The sequence below is a fragment of the Python bivittatus genome, unplaced genomic scaffold, assembly GCF_059951505.1.
Source record: "Python bivittatus isolate LINGU-HERP-01145 unplaced genomic scaffold, Pbiv_v1 ctg000330_np1212, whole genome shotgun sequence".
NCBI classification, from domain to species: Eukaryota; Metazoa; Chordata; class Lepidosauria; order Squamata; family Pythonidae; genus Python; species Python bivittatus.
Window position 1 is genome coordinate 13,150,396 of NW_028277058.1, and position 22,729 is coordinate 13,173,124.

Consider the following 22,729-nt stretch of genomic DNA (forward strand, 5'->3'; position numbering starts at 1 on the left):
TGCCCTGCACTCCACCACCCCTTATCCCTGCTGCCTCCCACTGCCTCCAGCTGACCTTTGCCATCTTCTTCCTCCTACTACTGAGGAGGTGTACCTGGATCTTCCTGAGGCCTTGCACAGCCTCCACAATGACGTGCAAGGCCTTCCAGAAGCCTCACAAAGAGCCAGCAGCTGCCTCGGCCAGGTGCGCCTCATCAGCAGTGGGAGGAAAAAAATGGTGAAGGTTAAGTGGGAGTAACAGGGACAGTGGAGTCCAGGGTGGCCAAAAGAACAGAGATGGGAGGGAGATAGGTGAATGGGGGAGTTTAATTGTATGCTGCAGTTGTAAATGTGAACAGGCTGAGCACCCAAATTTTGATGACATGACTGTGGGGCACGGCAACAGCCATAACTTCAAGGACTGGTTCTAACTATTGTTCATTCAGTGCCATCGTAACTTTGAACTGTTGCTGAACAAATGGTTGTTAAGCAAGGACTACCTATAATACTTTTAATGCATTATCTTGTCCAAATCAAACAAACTTTATGCTTAATTTTAGCTGTCATATATTTGAAGTAAGCCTTGGTTAGAAATTGGCTTTGGAAGCTGACTTATTTAATCAAAACTTTCTATTCCCTTATTGACGGGAAAATATAGTTAGGGTTCAGATGAAGTATTAAACTTTGATTAATGAGTGTCTGACATTAATTGCTCTTTAGTTCCATCACAGTAAATCATGAGTCATCCATACTGTCTCAGTATAAACTTAGTACTTTCTGAGTATATAGCATTAATAGTACAAATTCCTGAGTTGTATTACTACAGTGTACTGTATGTGTGTATACACAAATGCACATATTTGACTCTGTGTTGGTGAGTGGGTATATATTCAAATAATACTTTCATTTTTGTTCTAAGGCCCAGATTCTTGAATTTGGCTTAGCTGTGCATGAGAAATTTGTCCCACAAGATATGAGACCTTTACATAAAAAACTAGTGGATCAGTTTTTTGTGATGAAATCAAGTTTAGGAATACAGGTATGTGAGATTTATGCTGAAAGGTTTTCTAAATGCATTATACAGAAATGGCTGCATGTGCAAGCACAGTTAATAAAAATGTTATTAAGCAATCAATGGTGACATCTTCTGGCTGCATGACTGTATTGCTTTTTTTGAATCTGTGTGACTGAGAAATAGATTTAAAAAAAAAATTAAGAAAGACCATCTATTTTTTATTAGTTTACTATATTTTACTTGTTCCCATAAGTTATTTACTTCAGATGTAAAAAAAATCTTTAAAACAATAGTTCCTAATGTGTGAAATTTGAATGCAAACTTAGGAATTCGCTACATGCATCCAGGCCAGTCCAGGTCACTTTCCAAACGGAAGCCCACGTGTCTCTAGAAATTCGGTACCTATTTCTATGAGCCCAGAGGGTGGCAGAGGAATTCCTAGACGTAGGTAAGTTAAAGCAAAAAAACAAACAAATTGAAAAAAAAAACTTTTCATGTTTCTAATTAGGGGACATCTTTTATAGGGAGTATAAAGGGTGTGGAGTAGTCCTCACAAAACTTAAGACAGTTCTGATCTACTAAAATGATTGTTGTTAGCTGCCAAGAGAGGTTGTGAAGTATTCACAAAAAGATTGGATAAGTCACTGTGATGGAAGGGATGATGTAGGGGAGAAATAGCTTTATGGCAGAATTTGGAAACAGATCATTCTCTTCTTTTTATATGTCAGAAAACTTTCTGAAATGAACTAATATCCATTCATAGTCTTTTCACAATCAGTTTTAAAATATGAATATGTGGGTGTATATTTATATATGGATCATTTGGAATTAAACTATTAAATATAGGACACGATAAATTGAAATTAGAGTCAGAATTTATGAAATTTATTCTGTTCTTTGTTGTAATAGTCCATTAAGTTACCCAGCTGTCAACAGATACTCTTCCTCATCATTGTCCTCTCAAGCATCTGCAGAGGTCAGCAATATAACTGGACAATCTGAGAGCTCGGATGAAGTTTTCAACATGCAGGTACAAAATGATACCTCATTTAAAACGGATAGATGTACATCTTCTAAGGATTTTTATAGGATGGGAAGTTGTGAGAGAAAGCAAAAAATACCAAGGGACTGCAAGTATTTGGATTTTGGACCCTGATTTAGTTCTGATAGTTGAAACAATGTAAAGTGCTGATTAACTTATAAGTCATTATATATAGAATTATGTTTGAAACAATGTATTTTAAAAATATAGTTATAGCAATCAAAAGCTAATTAACTAAAAATCAGGAAAAAAAAGTTGAATTCTCTTTCATTCATCTTCAGAGGAAAGCAGTTTCTTCTTTATGGTGAGGTCCCAAAAATACAGTATGTGATCTTTATCAAACATGTCTAGAGTATGGTTGGTTTATTAAATAACCTGCCTTTTAAGATGTAGGCATGTAGGCACTTGCTGTACTGTTTTTTCTGATACGTTCACAAAGGAAATAGTGATAACTTACACTGATATGTGACCCTCAAATCCTGCCCAGCCATACAACTGAATATAATTCAAGATAATATTATTGTACCAGCTTAAAGACAGTTTTCTTTTAATTGTATGAAACCTGATACCTAATCAGAGTCTTGACTTGAATGAGCAATACGTTTCTGTACTAATTATTAGATGATTACTTCTTGATATGGGTGAATGGCCCATGAAGGTGGAAGAAAATGGCTAAGCCTTACTCATTTTTATAGTGCTGAGAGTTGTAACGATGGACCAGTTTTCATGTGAGACTTAGATTTTGTTGATATGTAAGGCAACAGACTTTTGGAATGTGACTGCTTCTCTTTGGAGACCCGATGTGGAATTTTGCCATGAATTGGCATGCTTAAATTCCTATCTATGCACAAACATGCATCTTTTGAAATAATTAAAAATGTGTAAGATGCCAGGATTCTTCAGTGATGTGTCAACAAAGAAAACGCAAATACAGGTAAGGACCACACTCCTGAAATGACTCTCTGCCAGACAAACTGGGGTGAACCTGACAAGATGAGATGATGACAATTGAGTCGTCATAAAAACATTTTATGAATAAAGAAATGGAAATGCAGGATAAAATATTTATAACCAAATACATTAAATCTTCCAAAATATTGAGTTCGTTTGTTTCAGTGTTTGTGATTATTACCGAATGTTTGTATCCCTTCCTATCATATATGTACACATATATACAGTCAGCACAGGCAATAAATGGTCACTAAAGGCAATAAATCAGACAAAAACTGACCTGGTCATTATGGAATAATCTGAAATGAATTTAGGTTGCAGTTATATATACAAGTTCCTCTCTGTCAGTTTTCTTATAGGCAATAGACAAGCATCAGGTTGCATCCTCAGTCATTTATGTATCATCCAATCATGTTTTTGCTTCAGATATTACGTTTTCAATGAGCCTAAAAGCTTTTGTATTGAGCTGCTGTCATAATGTACCATATCATTAGTCAGTACACATTGCTGCTGTTTTATCATCAAGTTGCATGATACTGAGAGTTTGTGGCTTTTGTGTATTTCCAGCCAAGCCCATCTACCTCAAGTCTGAGTTCTACTCATTCTGCTTCACCTAATGTGACCAGCTCTGCTCCATCCAGTGCCAGAGGTTAGTGTTTTATTACACAAAGATCCTTATGGAATCTTTCTGGGACCAAAACTATACTATTAGGTCTGGATCACATTATATGAAATTCTATAGTGGGATAAAAGCCACTTTAAATTCTCTATCCATTATGTGTTCCCCACCTAAATAATCCATCATACTGCAGATTGAAGAATTGCACTGATTCTGTAGGTTTGTCTTGTATTCCAGGCTCACCTCTGTTATCAGACAAGCTTAAACATTCCAGAGAAAACTCTTGCCTATCTCCAAGGGAGAGGCCCTGTAGTGCCATTTACCCTAATCCTGCTGAGCCTTCACAGGTAGGCATTTCCCAGGATGCACTAAAAGAGCTACATTGCTGAAAATGAGCTGTTGTGGTACAGAAATGTTGTTGATCATCTTATCAATACTTACTATTTTAAAGTTCTATAATCCCAATTTATAAGGAAGGTCTGGCCTGGTTAGTACTTGGATGGGAGACTTCCAGGGCTGTACCAGGTTAGAGTGGGAAATTAAATAGAAACAGAAGAATGAAGTGGCAAACCACTTCCATACTATTGCCAAAAACCTACATGGATATATTCATGAACTTCTGAGGAGTCCTGGAGCTTGACTAGAAAGAAAGTAAATCTTTTTGAATTTTCTGATAGAGTAAGTGACAATGCTGGAAGACTCAGTTTTGGTGCCCTGATTGATGATTGGTATTCAGATCCAGAAAAAATGAAAAACTCCAGGTTGTCTACTTCTGGCTTACCTACATCAACTTTTGAGCCATTTCTTTAAGGATATCACATTAAGATGTTGTTCCTTTTGTTAATAAAATTGCCTTATATTTTAAAGTAGGGAAAGTCTGCATAAAGTAAAGTCATGGATGGCCATTTTTCATTTACACATCTCATCTCTAAGTAAAGACATTATTTTTATCTAATACATTTCTTAAGACTTCTTCAGTCCTTTCCATCTTTTGATCATATCATTGGCAATGTATTTCTGATGCTTAGACTTGGATCAGATTTGATCCAGTTCCCCTTGATCTCCAGAATCGTAGGTCAGTTTATATAAAACTATGCTCTTTCATAGAATCTTAACTTTAAAAAAATGTGCACTATTCTTATACCTACTTAAATATCAGCAATTTATTTTGCAAGATAGGAAATACTGGTTTATAGTTGGCTTTGTGGCTTTATTCCACGGTTCCTTACAGTCTTGGCACATTACAGTAATGATGTTTACTCACTAATAGCAATGGCTTGGCAAATACTAATTCCAAATTCATCCTGAAATTTTCTCCCATCCTCTGGAGCAGCTAGAACAGGAAAGGGCGCAGAAAAATCTCTATGTGGTGGCTTTTAAGACATGCCACAGAAAGTATTGTGCCCTTTTTGCTCCCAGCCTGCAAATTCTTGCTTTGCCAAGTGGAATGAGGCCTCCATTCCGCGATGCATCAGAGATTCACCAAGAGAGCCTGAGGAGCAGGTAGGCCCAGTAGCTGCTCTTCCAGAGGCTTACACAACAGGAAAATCTCCCAATGTGTCAACATCCTCAGTAGCCCCTGACAGGGTAAGTAGTAACAAATGTTTCTCATGCAAGCATTATAAATTAGGCCTTGAATAGTTCGTTTTTCCCTTACCAAGAGATGAGGAAGATCTGTGGAATTTCCTTTGTTGGAAAACGGCACTCGAATGGGGTCTTCTGGGTTATACAGTAGGGACGCTGTTCAAATAGCATATGTCTTTGTCAGAGGCGACAGAGATATTGCTTAAGAATATAGTTTTCTTAGAGTCCTGGCACTAGATCAATGTGGTTATTTCACCACAGAAAAAAATAGATAAGTCATTCCTGCCAGAATACTGTACACTTTACGAAGGGTGATGAAAAGTGGTGAGCAAGACTTGGCCACAGATCTGTCCTGTCAGCATTTTTGTGTCAACTTTTTTTGGGGGGGCGAATATATCCATCAAACTCTATCATTCTTTTCCATGCTAACCTTTTATTGTTGTACTTTACCATGTCACAAAACAAGGATCAAATCATATCACAGCTTTTGTTAAGGGTAAATCTGTAAGCATGGGCTATCATGGCATGGGCTTTAGTTACCCAGATGCCATATTATCTTGTATGATTTAATTATGCTCTGAATTCATATGCTGGGCTGTTGGACCAAGTTGCTATTGAGTTTGGCTAATCAGAAAAAAAAATCATTAATTATTATTATTATTATTATTATTATTATTATTATTATTTTAAATGGTAAGATGGCTGAACTATCAAGACCTGTCTTGAAATCCTGCATGTCTTCTGCTTGTGATGAAATTATGCCTACATTTACTGACTACATTTTGATGTAGTTGTCACATCTTTTCCTTTTCTTTTCTCCTTAGTACAGCATGAGTTCCTCTGCTCATAAATATATTGTTTGTTTCAAATATCTGACAATTTTACATGTCGGTTTGCTTCTACCATTTTATCAGTGACTTCAGTTCCTTGGTTGAGTCCTATATCTTTTCTCACTGAAAAGCTGTTAGATTATGTTCTTGTGACTGTTGAATATGATACATCAACTTTGAATAACTGTATTGATAGTTAGGCTCCTTGGTGGCAGTTTTGCAATATGCAACCAATGAATTTACTGAGTTCCCTCAGAATTGCTCTTTCCGTCCTTCCTTCCATTAAATTTGATTTTTTAACATATGCTCTGTTTTTTGTTTTCTTAATAAACTTGGCCTAAATTGGTACCTTGTTTTTCAGATGTGTCTATGAAACAATTTATTTTAAAAAGGCGGTAAAAATTTAATTAATTGCACCACAGATCTTGCTATAAGCTGTCAGATAAAGTATCAGGTGTTGTTGAATGGTTAAGAAAATTTCATTTTACTTTGAGTCATGTATGGCTGCATGACTTGTAAATCAGGATATATCCAGATTCAATTCTCTTGAGGAAAGGGAAAAAGGAGAGATTTTTCAGCAGTACCCATTTTATTCTTGCAGTTGAATTTGAATGAATATCAGTCCTCTTAAAACATTTCATTTCCTATGTCTTATGGGACCCTCTCTCTTGTATTTTCGCTATTAAAGAGACACCTCTGCTGAAATAGCTAATCTTTCCTTCTTTCTATACATGCAACTGAAATTAAGTTCTGTTTATAGTTCAAACTATATCACTTAAGTTCTGTTTATAGTTCAAACTATATCACTTAAAATATTAGTTTAACTATCATGTATTCAAAGTTTAATTTTACTTCATTGAAAACATGCTGAGAATTCATTAAAGTTTAAAAACTATCATAAAAATACGCTGTTCTGAATTTTTAGAGAATTGTGTTCAATCATATTGGAGATGGTGCATTGCCTCGAAGTGATCCTAATTTGTCTGCTCCTGAGAAAGGTAAGCATGTCATTTATTTTGATATTCTATCCTATATTTCTAAAAAGTACAAAAGACAGTTAACACCCAAATGTAAAGCAATATTTATTTGTTTAATAATTCCTATGCTCCCCATTATGCCAATGCCACAACTGATATTGTATCTCAAATACCAAAAATATCTAGGTGATCTCAAATACACTAGATATATATCTGATATTTTATGTTAATTCTTGAAAGTTTTAACAATTAATACCTATGTTGTCATGGCTTAACAGCTGTAAATAGCACTCCTAGCAGTTGGAGCCTGGACAGTGGGAAAGAAGCCAAAAACATGTCAGAGAGTGGAAAACTTATGTCTCCTCCTGTGCCACCACGTCCCACTGGTATGTCTGTACTTCATCTGTCTTCTTCTTTAATGCAACTAGCTCTATTCACATTGTTCCTAAAGCTGGACCCTGCCCAGATGTGACTTTGGCTTGCTATTAGATACCAGAAGAATACCAGATGATTTTAGAAGAGGAACAGGAAACCAGGCAGGAGGATTGAGGGAGCCTAGAAAGGAAAAACTAATTTTGGAGAAAATGCTGCAAGTAGAAGGGAGATTGAGGAGGACAACCAATGCTGTATGCTGAAACAACAAAGCAAGAAAAGACATGTTCCTGAATTCTGGAGTAAAAGAGAGGGCACAGCTTTTGGTGTGGAGCTTTATCTGTAGGGGTCCTTAGTTCATGATTTTGCATGCCCATGAGCAACCTGAGAAACAGTTTGGTGTGGTGATTAAGGTGCCAGGCTAGAAACTGGGAGACTGTGAGTTCTGGTCCTGCACAAAGCCAGCTTGGGGGCCTTGGGCTAGTCACTCTCTCTCAGCTCTAGGAAGGAGGCAATGGCAAACCACTTCTGAAAAACCTTCCCAAGAAAACTGCAGGGACTTGTCCAGGCAGTTGCCAGGAGTCAACACTGATTTGAAGGCACGAAAAAAGAAAAGAAAAAGAGGAACCTAGTGTTAATAAGGGCTTTTCAGACTTGCCTCAGTTGTTTGAACTGTGCTAAGATCTGCAGTCAAACAATGAGTTAAATCAGGATAGAAACAATCACAACAAAATTCAACTAGTGATTAAATACAATGAATATAATTATTTCCCAGGTTTTTAGTATCTTTCCTTTCTGTCACATTTAAAAATTATAGTTTGGTGATAATTCTGAGAGGGGGCTTTGTAAGGGTTTGGGGACTCCAGGTTGTACAACTTTGTATGGAAATAGTTCCTTTGGCCTTCATAATAAGTATTTGATTGCTTTTACTATACTTTTGGCTCTGGCTGTCATGGAGAGTAATATATGAACTGGGGGAGAAACGTGAGACGTGCTTCAGCATGTTATCATTTTGCTGTGACTTTCAGCAAGTGGGTGTGTAAGTTACTACAGTTTAATTTGTAATTGGCCTGATGGTCCAAGCTTCTTTAGAGAAATGAGAAGAAATAGGTGTGTGTGTGTGTGTGTGTGTGTGTCTTGTAATGATTAGTTTTCCAAAGTCCCTTTTAATTTTAGGGCTGTTACTAGCCTCTGATCTGCAGGAAAGACATTTTGGTTGTTACTAAATATGTTAGTAAGCATTTTGAGTTTTAAGATAAGATGGAAAAAAAACCCTAACGACTATTTTTTCAAATTTCTGAAATATTACAGTACTGAAACACCACAGGTATTTAAAAAGGTATTTTTTAAAAAAGGTATTTAAAAAAAAACTATGGGATTAATTTAAACAAGTAATAATTATAGTTATTAAAGTCTTAGATTCTGGGAGTGGCCTAATAATTCATTTTATTACTTATGCTATTTCTGCTCTTGATTTATGATTCATATGAGGGAGGGAGTGTACTAATATGGTTGCCAAGATCCCCCTAAACTTGGGTTATTAACTCTACTGCATACTCTCAGCTCATGCTTATCCTTTTATAAAATTTCCTTTATTACAAAGTATTATTAGGTTCAGCACATCATGCCTATTTTGTCCAGTATATTTTGTTTTGGTTATCTATCACCAGTTTAATGGGAAGCTCCATGTTTTCTATCTGAGGTCCGCAATGTCTGACTCTGCTAATTACTGTTTCTAACCCTGTTGTAATTTTACAGTATGCATCTTTATCAACATATTATTAGATATTTTGTGTCTTATGAATTTCTATGAATGCAAAATGCACATGTGCCCGTTTTTTTCCTTCCCTGTCCTATACATGCATGCCCAGTATTTTTGTTCATCTTTGCTAGGTTGTTCATTTGTATCAAGCCATCATAGTCCTCACTCGCTCTAAACATAAAAATTTTATGTTAAATTCATGTGAAAATGATTTTCTTCACAGCATCACCAGCTCGACACATAACCTCAGTTTCTCCTTCTTCTGCAGGAAGATCTCCAATGAAGGTATGCCTTCAATACATTTAGAAGCAGAATTGCATGTTTACTTCTCATAATTTACATTAATTATGGCTATCCTTTCACCTTCAAAACGTAATGTGTATTCTTGCCTCCCCAATTTGTGCTATGTGATGGGAATAAATAAGCCTTTTAGTCATTTCTGTGGTGATAAATAAACAGATTGTGTAAGAGTCCATAGAAGACAATAGGCTAAATGCATTCAGGAGACAGTGGCCATAAGCTGGAATGAATATAGAGATTAATTTCTTTATTGCTTTATTCTCCCACTCCATCCTATAATATAACAGCATATCCATGCAATTCCCAGAGCATTCAAGATGGATGGTTGCTATTCAAGACACATTAAGCCCAAATCCCTGTTGAGCAACGGGACCTCTTTCAAGTTTTCATTCTCTGCCAACATTGATAGGTTGCTGGGTTTTGCTTTCCTTAGTTTTTTAGTTCTAAGGCAGACTTTCTCAACCTTGGCAATTTGAAGATGCGTGGACTTCAACTCCCAGAATTCCCTAGCCAGGCTGGCTGGGGAATTCTGGGAGTTGAAGTCCACACATCTTCAAGTTGCCAAGGTTGAGGAACCCTGCTCTAAGGCACCACCAATTCTGCATAGTTCACTTGTCTACGATGTAAACCTTTTGTGGTCAGATGTAAGAAATAACACAAAATATACATTGGAAGATTGTAATTTAAAAGTAGATACAGACCACAAATTTAAAAGTAGATTTTGCATGTGATTACTCATTTCTGACATTAGAGAGCGCTCTAGCACCACTTTAACAGAGTCTGGAGTAATTCTAGGTTTTATGTCAGTGAATTAACACCATTCAGTTTTTGATGCTGAAGCCACAAAACCTTAATCTAAAATTTTAATTCCTGTAGAAATAGGTGGTTTACATCACAGAGACCCAGAACTAATGCAAAGGCACGTTCCTCCACAATCTTTTCCTTCCTCGGCCCTTCTTTCTATTTCCAGACTAATTTTTTTCTTTTCTAAACTCAGGGTTCTGTGCAATCTTTTACACCATCTCCTGTGGACTACCATTCATCAGGGCTCATTTCCAACTCTCCAGTCTTGTCCGGAAGTTACAGCAGTGGCATTTCCTCACTTAGTCGATGTAGCACATCTGAAACATCTGGCTTTGAAACTCACATCAACGAACATCCAGTTCCTCTTTCTAACTGCAACATTTCTGAAGAGCCAGTAAGAAAAGAGAGCAAGACTCCTCCACCTTACAGCGTTTATGAGCGGACTCTGAGGCGTCCTGTCCCACTACCTCACAGCCTTTCAATTCCCATTCCTACGGATCCACCAGCATTACCCCCAAAACCTTTGTTGGTCAGACCAAGCAATTTAGAGAACATCAGCAAGAGAACGGAACAGGTCCCTCGACCCAGGCCTCTTCCACGAAAAGTCTCTCAGTTATAAATAAAAGTCAAAAAGTCATTTTTTTTTTGAACGACTTAAATGAAAAACATATCTAATATAGGCACTTTAATATTTTTCACAAATCTTTCCAGTGATTTTTAAAAACTGCTTAATATTATGTTGCACATTTTGGTCAAATTTAAGTAATAGCTTAAAAAGCCAGGTCCTAGAGGCAATGAGACTGAAAATACTACATTTAGCATAGCATACAGCAAATGTGATTCTACATACGAATTTGAACCTGGAGCCTAATTGTTCAAACATCATCAAAGTATACTTCCCTTGACAGCTTCATATTAGTGCAACAGTGTACTTCCGGAAAGAATGCAGAATAAAGTCTGGTTTAAAGTTAATGAATACAATAAAGCTGTTGTGATTTGTGATCATGTTGCACTGGAAAGGGATCCTATTACAAGGATGTTGTAGCTGAGTTCCTGAAAAAAATGTTTGGGTTGCTTTCTTTCTACTGACACATTACTGCGTTTTATTCAATATTTGTATGTATGTTGTCAGATACTTGTTTTTTAGAAATCTTTTTTCTAGTACTCTGATAGTGGTTAGTCTACATGCTTATACAATTTGTACCCCTCCCATTTTTTTTATTTTATTTTATTTTATTTTATTTTATTTTAGTGAGGTGCAATTTACAGTTCCCTACAGCTGATAAAAATTAATAATCATGATATTATAGAATCTGTAGCCAATATGTAAAGTTCATTTTTTAAAAAAATATCATTGATTTCAGAGACAGAAACTAACCCCTCAGATTATTTTAATGGTCAAAACGAGTAAGTCCTTTTAACTGTGAGTCAAGAAATAACCACTGTCAGACTCTAAGAAGAAAATATTGGAAGCAACTGGGTACAAACAAATGCTCATGAAAAAGAGGCTATTACATGTAGAGTTAATTCAAACAACAAATTTTAATATTCAAGATTCAGACTTGTTTTTATTATATACACAAGAAGTTCAAATTGGCATACTGTAATAATTGAAGGGACTCTGCATGTCCAAGGGTGAGGCATGTTGACATCTTCCAGAATAAAGAGCTGTATAGGGCTTTGGAGATTTCCTTTCTGAATGAAAGTTCTTCCATTCTGTTGCTATGTATTCCACTGCAAAAATGTGGAGAAATTAAGCAATTTAAGGGATAGTGGTTTAGAGGGTGGGAAGAGAGGACTTTTCAGGGACAAACTGAAAACTTGTTGGCAAAAAAAGTAATCAAGATTTCAGCCCCAATCCTACAAAATATTTTCTCTGAAAGTGCTCTTACTCATCCCAGATGGAGCTCTAACTGGCATTTCACTAGAAAGCTCCTGTAGAGGTATTTTGAAAGCTCGCACTTAGTTCTATGACTGTATAAACTAAACTAAAAACAAGTGTATAGGCAATTTTTCTATCTCTTATTTCCCCTCCCACAAAACCTACTTACTGTTTGTAGTATTTGTTTGATATCCTGTGGTCTGTACTTTTCAATCATACCATGAAAAGTTATCTCCCTGTTTTGTTGGGAAACTTGTGTTGATTTTAACAGTTCACCTTGTTGATAGCTTAACTGGAACATTAGTGACCACTTTTTATATTCCCTCAATGAGAAATCTTCAGCAGGTATATGCTGTTAATGGTAGCTATAGACGTTTTATATAATAAATGTTCAAGTATTTTTGTACATAACTGGTTAATTTTAATAAGTACAATTATGTGGGGAGGGAAACAAACAGTTGTGTATGCAGTAAGATTGTTATAATTATGCCAAATACTTTATGTAATTGGGGGGAATAGGGCACAGGGAATAATATTTGTACATATGTGCTTTTAACAATAATTCTGCCATATTGATTCTACAACTTTGAATGTCAAAAATATATTAATATATGTTGAAATACCTATGTTTAGCAAAAGTGTTTATAACTGGAAAGAGGGCATAAAATTTAGCTTTGTAGGTTGCTGATTTTGAGGTCCTGAGATTTCTTGAACTAGCACTTGCTTTTGATCATAACATTTTTGTGTCTGCATAACCACATTTTTGGAGTTGTTAGCTACATATTTATGCTTCTAAAAATATATTGTAATTTAAATAAACTGTCACAAACTGGATAACAGATCCACTTTGACCCCTTCCTATCTTATCTTTAGAATTAAATCAGTGTTTGCCTGGTGCTTCAGCTTAGACTGAATCAGTATTATTTGCTCCTTGTCCATTTTTAAACTATACTTGACAGTAAGCAAAATTTTTACTCATGTGCACGTATTACTGACGTCTGCTTAGCAGCAAAACATTTTAATGTAGTTTGTTTACAAATGGTTATATTGGTTGTTGAAAAACCGTAAATACAAAATAAAATTGATTGAAGTTCATTGTCCAGTTTTGTTTTCTGCTGAGTGGTGCATTAAAAATCCTTTTGCTAGGAAATTACAGTGTCAAAGATTTGTATTTGATTAAATTTCATTTCTGATTTTAAGAAACAGAGATGAAGCCCAAAATCTTATTTTTTTTTTTATTCCTTCCCTCCAACATAGTTCAGTTCTATAATTTAGCTTATTTATTTATTAACATTTTCATGATGCCCTAGTCAAATGACTCTGGGTGATAAATATAAACTCTACCCAAAGCTGCAATAAATAACAACAAAAAACCCACATAAAATCAAATGGCCTGCCTCTATTCTCACTAAGCATGAAATCATTGAAAACCCACCTATATATATGTATATATCATCCTAAGGACCAGGAATACCAAGTGGATTGCCAGGGACCCAACTGAGAAGCCTTTCTAACCTGTGCTTTATGTCAGGGTGGGATCTTAAGCAGGCCTTCTGTGGGTGATCTGGCTGGACAGGCTGAATCATTTTGTATGGTAGGTCACCATGGTATTCTGTCAGTATGACATTTAGGACTTTATACGTAATGTTTGACACTTTGAATTGAGACCAGAAGCCTACTGGCAACCAGTACAATACCTATAAAAATGATTCTATCTCTTAAAAGATTCTGCCTCTTGCTGTAGTTCTATGAAAGAGGAAGTACCACCTGCATAATTAAATTGGATGACAATATCTCAAATACAGAAAAGCATTTGGTTATACGGACAATGAAATAACAATAGTTCTAGGAAGAAGAAGCTAACAGGTAACTTGACAAAAAGCATTGTACAGTATGTTCTTTCATGGCAACACTGTACCAATGGAACTTGAAACAAGGAAACACCATAAAATGAAGAATGTTAAAACCATACAGACACACACAAACACACTCTTCTTAAATAAGTAGACCTATAGTAAATAAGTTGTTTTTTTGAAGTATTTTAGGTTATGGAAGAGAAGATAATGTTATGTCAGGTTATCTATTCATAAATATTTGTTAAGCATAAGAGGAAACATAATATCTAAGTAAATATTAGAATAGGAATAGTATAAAATGAGAAGTGGCTTTCAAACTACTTCAGTTATCCAAAATAAAAATAAAAAATCTCAAAATACAGCTTTTCAACACTTTCCCAGTGGCTGCATCTCAGGGGCACAAGTATGGATGACCACTAATGGCAGCCAAGTTATAAACAAAACGTCTAATTCTTTGCTGCCACTTCTTGAATGATAGGACAAACAGTTCACCGGTTGACTTATTGAGCCAAAAACACAGTTGAAAGGAGTTTTGTGTGGCCATCAGTGCAGAAGCTATAAGCGGTTATGTGCCAGTTGTTTTTGACTCTTAGCTACCACATAGATAGTCCTTCTTCAGGATGATTTGTCCCCAACCTTGTCCTTCAGGTCTTCCAACAGCTCACCCATCATCACTATAATTGAGTCACCTTGCTACAGGTGGTCCTCTCTTTCCTTCCACTTTTCTCAGCATCATGGACTTCTCAAGGGAGCTGGGTCTTCACATAATGTGTCCAGATTAGGATAAATTGAGTTTGGTTATTTGTGTCTCAAGGGAAAACTCTGAATTGATTTATTCTATGATGTATTTGTTTTCTTGGCCTCCCTGGTGTAGAATATCACAGGAAAATTATTGCCTACACCATTCTGACCTTTGTAGGTACAGACACATCCTCTGAATATCTTTTCCTCCAATTTTAAAACCATGTTCATCTTCCAATCCAGCCTCTCTTAATGTATATTTAGCATATAGATTGAATAAGTAAGGAGAGACTGGAATAGGTAAGGAGAGATTGAATAAGTAATGTAGAGACCGGTCTCACTCTTTTGCTGACCTGGAGTCAAGCTGTTTTGCCATTTCCGTCCAGACTGTGGCTTCATGTCCTATGTATCAGTTTCACTTGAGGACAATAAGATATTCCAGGCTTCTCATTTTCCAAAAGACATTCCACAGCTTAAAAGCATCATGTCAGGTGAGAAATACTGGAGCCAGGGCTTTCCTGGGAGCAGCAGCCACTGGGAAGGAATTCTCTCCCATACAGGCTGCAAAAGTGCAAAAATCAACTCCTTTCAATTACATTTTCCATGACCTTTATTAAACCAGGGCAATTTTAAGATTTCAAACTCTCTAGAACTGACTGCTTGATCAACCCATTCAATAAAGAAAAAAAGTGGCTCCAGAAGCTGGAATTCCTGTTTCCTTTATAGCCAAACTAGGATTACACAACAGATGCTGCACCTAGAGACCAGACAGAAGAGTGTTCCTATAGCAGACCACTAGGTCAATTGGGGTTGACTAGATCACTGCCCTGATCATGTCATTTCAAGCCTCTTCCTCCATACACCTTGTATGGATTATGTAGAGTAGAAGCATATTGCTAAGAAATAATATAAAGGAAATTTGTGAAATATTCCACTAATAAATTCTACGATATATTGGTGGAGAAGTCATTCAGCTGTCTTCTTTTAAGAATGTGCTGAACTGAAGCAAACTTAAATGGGAAGACAGAAGTTTAATGCAGCACGCTTATTATTGGAATTTCCAATATAATCTTATTGCTGACAACTATAACTCCATTTACATTGTAGCTATAGAAATTTGAATAATGTTACACAGAAGTCCAGCTAAGATGAAGCCTGAGAATCAGATCAGTCAGGGCCATTTGTACATCCTTTGGGAAAACCAAATACTGTACAATCAACTTCGTATTTTGGGACCTACAGCTGGTGCCATAACTATCAGAGCATTTAAGTAATCACCAACCATTATTAAAAACTTTTTTGTTAGGCAGTATGTTCTAATGGAAATTAAATAGTTAACCATTCAGACAGAATTTCCCCAGCATTGAGCACAGGAGGCAGACCATCTCCTCTCCCAATGAAGGATGAGGTAATACGGGGGGATATTTATAAAAGAACAGCACACTGCAGTTTGAAGCAGATGGAAACTGTGACACACAAGGTGGGCTTACATATCAAGTATGTATGTATAGTTTATTTAAAAAGTCACTATTGGCTGAATTCACACATTCCACTCAACCAGAAGCCATGGTTCCAGCTTCAATATTCAGGTTCATGTACTGTGCTAAACCAAAATGTAGCAAATTACATTATGTCTTAGTGCAGTGTGTGGACCAAAAGCTGAGGGTCTGGCTCAATCACTTTTAACACCAATTAAGTGAAGAACACCCACACTAGAAGTAGTGAACCCAGGGATTTCTGGACTATGAATTAAGTGACCATTATTTAAACCACCCTCGCTGCTGAACCACCACCCTGACCCCAAACACATGAGAAAAGACCAGCTTTCTCACTGCTACCCTGGAAAGCTGTAAGGACAAGTGGTGCCTGCCCCACCATATGAAGATATATTTTGGTTCTAAAGGGAAAATAGTTCATCTGCTGGAATTCTTGTAACAGTCCTACTTTCATCTCAATAAAGATTGCTAATAAGAACTCTGAGATTCCTGGGGAAAAGGTATACTTTATATTTAGTACCTGCTAACAACCTGCCACCAGAACATCAGAAAGTCTAGAAGGAGGAAGTGACTGCAGAGTATGGTTCAGCTCACTGCCATGATCTAAACGTCACAAATGTACATATTTTCTTTGAATCCGGGCCTAGAAATCCCAGCCACACCCCAGAAAGGAATAAATTATCTCAAGGCTTTCAAATGGTGCCTTGTCCCTGAATGGCAATCACTGAATGGGCCCTGTCAAATATATCATACAAAGCATCGTGATTAAACAAAACCTCTGCAATTTCAGATGAAACAATGGAGCCCAATAGGATACAATAAGCCAAGCAAAACAACCCCTCAGCCTGTTTTGGTGATGCCAGCAGCTGTGCCCAGCTTCTCATTGTGGACTATGAATTAATTATATTTGTCCCCTCAGTGCTGTTTGCTGTGCAAAAGTTCTGATTAATCAGCACTGTCTTATTGTCCTGAAGAGTGAAAGGCAATCGTTTTATGAGGGCGGACAACAATGAGGCCACATATGCCCTTGCTGCCTTGAGAGACTGCAGGGAAGATGGAGGAGAACAAAAGTGCCTCCTGCTCGGCCACAAGAGGCTGGTTTTTTGGGACAAACGTCCATCCAATAATTCCACAGGAGCCTAATTACAGTGTTCTATAATGATACAGCATAATTGTTTCTGGGTAGGTTGGGACTGCATTGGTTGCCACTTGTCCTTTCAGAATTTCACCCACATGCTTATTATGGTACATATACATCCCACCATACCTCTTATTAATTTTTCCCTGCTTGCCACTTTCCAGACAATAGAACATTTTATATTTCCATTTATAAGACCTTCATACCTTCCTTCCTTTGTTTCTCCTGCTTGTAATTCTAGCTCAGTTTCCCGGTCCCCATTTCCCTTTAAAACTTTTGGAAGTGGACTCATGCTGGTTTGACATAATGCAGTGGACATAATGGTGCAGATTTATTTTTTTTCCCTCAAGAATACATACATACATTCATATATTCATATTCCTGAAGGAAGAAAATAAATATAATATTTATAATATTAATGTCCAGGTCTCCAATTTACTTTATTAATTAATTATTAATAATCCACGTTCATTTGAATGTCCAGAATAAATAGCAAAAAGCCACAAAGAGCCTTCTGCCATCTTAGTCAATAATAAGTTTATCTCAGCACAAAATGTCATGAATTTCAATCAACTGCATCAGATGCTAAGACTGCCTTATTTTTATAACAAAACAAACATGGCTACCCCTTCTGGAAGAATAATAAGTAGGTGGTGATTGAAAAATGAAAATATGAATATAACTTGGAAGAAAATCCTGAAAGTATTATTAGTCCTATCTTGTAGAAGAAACTTCAGCCCATATTGGAGAAAGCTCCAAAAAGAAAGCTTTCTCTAGCAATTAAGAGTCCTCCTGAATAAAATAGCATTCTCAGTCAGAGGAGAAGATGACATAAAGGCTTTATTAGGAAACATGGTTCCAAGATACGTAAAGAACACCTAGTTGAGATAGGCTGTGGTAAAGGCAGTGGAAAAATGGGAAAAGGGTTAGCCATGGAGCGGAGAAGTTTAGTGGAAGTCATAAGTCAACACTTTAAAGGAAAGGATGTTGGAAAGAACAGCAACAGATGTATTATTGGAATTGTTGGAATATATGAAGGAACAAATGGCTGTTTGCAATGCTTATATCTCCCAGGCAGCTTGGGAAATGAGAGGCTTGGTGTGACGATTCTCTAAGCATAAACGGCAACAGAAGTCCAGAATATGTTAATCTAGTAAAAAAAAAAAAAAGTGGAAATGGAAAACTATTATTTTCTTGATGAGCAAAATATTTAAAATCTGGCTGGTGACAGTCTCTTCTTATATTGAACAAATTGGAATCAACATTGTCAGCAATTATAATAGATCCCCTACTATAATTACATTTTACAATAATTTTATTTGTTATGATAACTCTCCATACAAACAAAAGCATAACAGTATTAAAGGATCAACAATGTCAACATTGATAAGCATAGAAATAAAAAAGGGGAAAAAAGAAAAATGGGAGAGGGGAGGTCCTGGAAATGATCATATAAACAAAAACAACTCCAAGTATTTTAATCAGATTGCTGAAGTTCCTTGCCTTTTTGTTGATAAGATATGACTTTAATGTTGACAAATCTATTCTGACTTCAGATTGTCTTCAAGTGCTTATATATATGTTGTTTATGATCTGTTCTACAGTCTTCTTAAGATATCAGCATTACATAGCCTAGTCTGCAATTCCAAAGACCCACACTTCCTGTTTTTTTTTTTTAAAATGTGGATAACAGTTGCGTTCTCCCATTTTCTGTCTCACTCCTCAAAGGAGAAATGTTAATCAGAACAACAGCGAGTTCCTCCAGTACCATGGGATGAAGCTAATCAGCCTCTAGAGATATAAAGGCATTCACAATATGTAGTGTTCCCAGACCAGTTTGCTATGAATCTCAGGCTGCAACTTCTTCTTCATCCTAGCATTTTCCCACAGGTGCAAGGTCTGTTTTTTGGATTAACAAATGCCATTTCATGCAATTGACTCAGCAACCAGGTCCAACTGGATGATTTTCATGTCTGTGTTAATTGTGTCCTGCCACCTCTTCCACGTGGGGTTTGCCATTGGTGTTAAAGTAGTACGCAGTGCAGGTGATGGTGTGGGGTGCTGCTTGTAGAATGTGGCATACCATTGTAGGCATTTTCCTGCATTTTCTCAGTTATTGGTGCAATGCCCATCTGCTGCTGTACTGTATCACTGCTGATGAGGTCAAGAAGGGAGACGCCTAATGATCAACAGAGATTACGCATCTCCATGGCATGTAAAGGATGTTCAGCACCTTTGGTGGTTGGCCAGCACTCAGTGCCATACAGTGCTACTGGTGGACCATCATTCTATACACTTTCCAATTTTAGGTGAATTGGATGTGCCTATCGCAGAACACTCCAGTGATCTCCTTCCACTGCAACCATGTTGCATTCACCCTCATGTGCACTTCCTCATTAATGGTGCCATCACTTTGCAGATGGGATCCTAAATAATGGAAGGAATCTGTTTACACTAGATTTTTGCTGCTGACATGGATGGTAGAGGTGCTCAGGCTAGTCTCTAGACACTTAGTCTTATTGATATTGAGGTGCAAACCACATTGGCTAAGACGATCGTTTCATGTCTGAACATAGCGCTGCAGTTCTTCCTTGGTGGTAGCTGCAAGCAGGACATTGTTGGTGTAGAGCAAGGCCTGGGGGGCACTCTGATGCAGGTCTTGTGTGATGCTATGCATGATGAGAATGACCGGCAATGGTGATAATGTCAAGCCTTGGCGCACACCAACTTTCACAGGAAGCAGCGGATCTCACTCAGCTGCTGGTATTAACATAAAGCATCTGGACCTAAAGAATCTTAGGCTACAACTCTACTTCTAAATTCTATTCTTCCCAATTTCCTGGTGGAGCACATATGTTTTTATTAGCGAAGATTGAATCAAAGAGATGTTAAGTAATTCTGCCTGTTTCCTATTATCACTTTGCCATCATCTATGAGTGCTGCTACACGGGTTTTTCCCTTCTTTTATTTTGAACATACACGCATTAAATTTTTAAATTGTTCCTAACATTCTTCTCCAACTTCATATCATTCTGAGCATAAACTTGTTGATATCATCTCTATAGTGGTGGATTATCTGTATGTTCTTTTCCTTGCTGACCTATTTCTATTGCCATCTCCTGTTGATGTCTGTATTTGTTTTCAGATCTTCACTAAATTACTTGTGGAGCCACATTGGCTTATTCTGCTGTCCACCATTTTTTTCCTTGGAATAGTTTGCAACTGTAATTACAGTGTCTATTTTTTTAAGAAGCTCTCACAAATCTTTTGCTATCCTACTTGTTGCTCTGAGTTCATTAAAATCCACTGAATCCTCAATCACCATGATTATTCTCTTTGCCATTTTGCAAGATTCATCTGATCTGTCCTCCTTAGAAAATAACTAGGAGTTGTAGGGAAAGTCCTGGAGAGATAGACAAAGTGGTAGGGAATCTTATTAGCTCCTCAGGTAAATGAGTGTTTTTCAGTGGGCCACAATAATAATAATAATAATAATAATAATAATAATAATAATAATAATAATAATAAAAAATACCCCCCCACACACTAAGGCATTACCTTGACGTAGTTGTGGGGCTTGCATGATCTGAGGAGGATGAGAGCTATGCCAGAGGTTCAACTATACTGGACAGATCTCATCAGAGGAATCAGAGTGGCCATGGCTATTATTTGATGCTTTATTATTTCCAGTGCTTCCTTGGTCTTCCTTGTTTCTTGTTTCTAGGTTATATTTCTTAATCAGGTATTCTTTGGTCTTTTTTGTTTTTCAGCTTCTTTTATTTCATCTGTTCTAGCTTGCTTGCATCTAAATTCTGTAAATTACGTCTCCCATAAACAATATGGTGAGACGTAATTTACAGAAACTGATACTGGATCAGTTATTATCCAGGTCAACAAGGACCGCGCTAGGTGTTCTAGTTCCTGGACACCTGGTAACAAGTGGGCTACAGGATTCAGGACTGTTGGCTGAGCAACCAGGGCCAGCAGCTGCAGAACTACTGGAAGAAAAGTTGCTTACCCTTCTCAGATATACAAAGACTGAAAACAAAGAAATAATGATTTGCTATTACAAATCAAGTCTAACGAGAAGAGGATATCTGAACAGAATGCACCAGTTCTGGAAAGTACAACATCCAGAATCAGAAATAACAGAACAGAGGCTAGCAGATCAACATCAATTTATAACATGATATATAACATAAAGCATTCACAGAAGTAGAATTGGAAGAACTGCAAAGGTCTACCCAGGACAAAGAAATCGAAGCCTTGACAGAAGTAGCTCAGACAGTAGAGCCTTCTCCTCAGAATGAACAAAGCCCTCTAACTAAAAAACAAGAGGAACTGAAACAAAGTCATTGAAACAAAGAATAACTGGGCATCTAGAACAGCACAAAAACAACAGAATAGGGTTCCCTGCATTGAAGCTTGTTACAAAGAAAAAGCTACCAGAAGTATTAAATGATGCCAATACTGTAATATCAAATATAAGCACCAGCTCATTGCAAGAAACAAACCAAGTGATGTGCAGCACAGCTGCAGTTATAACTGAATACCCTGGATGCAAAATCAACAAACAAGAAAAAAAGCCAAACAGTGTACCACCAAAATAGAAGATCAGGTTGGAAAATAAGATCAGCACATTAGATGCAAGCAAGCTAGAACAGATGACATAAAAGAAGCTGAAAAACAAAAAAGACCAAAGAATACCTGATTAAGAAATATCACCTAGAAACAAGGAAGACCAAGGAAGACTGGAAATAATAAAGCAGGAAATAATAGCCATGACCAAAAAGATCAGCAGATACAAAGCTTGAATTGCACACTACATGCAGAATCTCCAATTTCAGTTGAATCAGAAACATTTCTACCGCTCCATCAATGGAGAGACTACAATGAACCAACCAACACCTGACAAAGAAGAAACAGTACTGTTCTGGTACAGCTATGGGACAACCCAAAGAAATATAACAAGAATACAGCTTGGATAGAAGAGGTAGATAAGAATAAAAAAGAAGCTGAAATGAAAGAACTTGTAATAATAGCAAAAATGGTGGAGAAAAGGGCAAGGAAGATCAAGAATTGGTCAGCAGTAGGTGAATTGCATGGTTTTTGGTTGAAACATCTGACTGCTCTGCACCCACTCATTCCCAAGCAGTTTAACAACATACTGCAAGGAGGTGAAATTGAAGATTAGTTAACATCCGGCAAAACCTACCTAATAATGAAAGATCCAGCAAAAAGGGCCAGCACCAGGCAATTATAGGCCAGTAGTACTCTTACTACTTAGGCCAATTACCTGCCTGCCCACAACTTTCAAACTGCTAACTGATGTGGTAGCTGATGCAGTCCAACAGCACCTACTTGAAAAGCTCTTTCCATCT

At 37.0% G+C, this 22,729-nt stretch overlaps 1 protein-coding gene across 3 annotated transcripts in view; it reads left to right on the forward strand.

Moving 5' to 3' along the window:
* Window positions 1-13,206, forward strand: part of DOCK4 (dedicator of cytokinesis 4) — a 220,746-nt gene extending 207,540 nt beyond the window's left edge. Inside the window, exons 44-53 of one of the 3 annotated variants that reach the window (XM_088141722.1) lie at window positions 899-1,018; window positions 1,321-1,442; window positions 1,904-2,024; window positions 3,555-3,636; window positions 3,844-3,953; window positions 5,026-5,193; window positions 6,946-7,018; window positions 7,276-7,383; window positions 9,355-9,416; window positions 10,429-13,206. In XM_088141722.1, coding sequence (XP_087997848.1) covers window positions 899-1,018; window positions 1,321-1,442; window positions 1,904-2,024; window positions 3,555-3,636; window positions 3,844-3,953; window positions 5,026-5,193; window positions 6,946-7,018; window positions 7,276-7,383; window positions 9,355-9,416; window positions 10,429-10,854 — 1,392 coding nt within the window. In that variant the 3' untranslated portion in view covers window positions 10,855-13,206. The remainder of the gene's footprint in view (window positions 1-898; window positions 1,019-1,320; window positions 1,443-1,903; window positions 2,025-3,554; window positions 3,637-3,843; window positions 3,954-5,025; window positions 5,194-6,945; window positions 7,019-7,275; window positions 7,384-9,354; window positions 9,417-10,428) is intronic. The other 2 variants (XM_088141721.1, XM_007426684.4) reach the window with 2 other exon arrangements.
* Window positions 13,207-22,729: the final 9,523 nt, after the last annotated feature.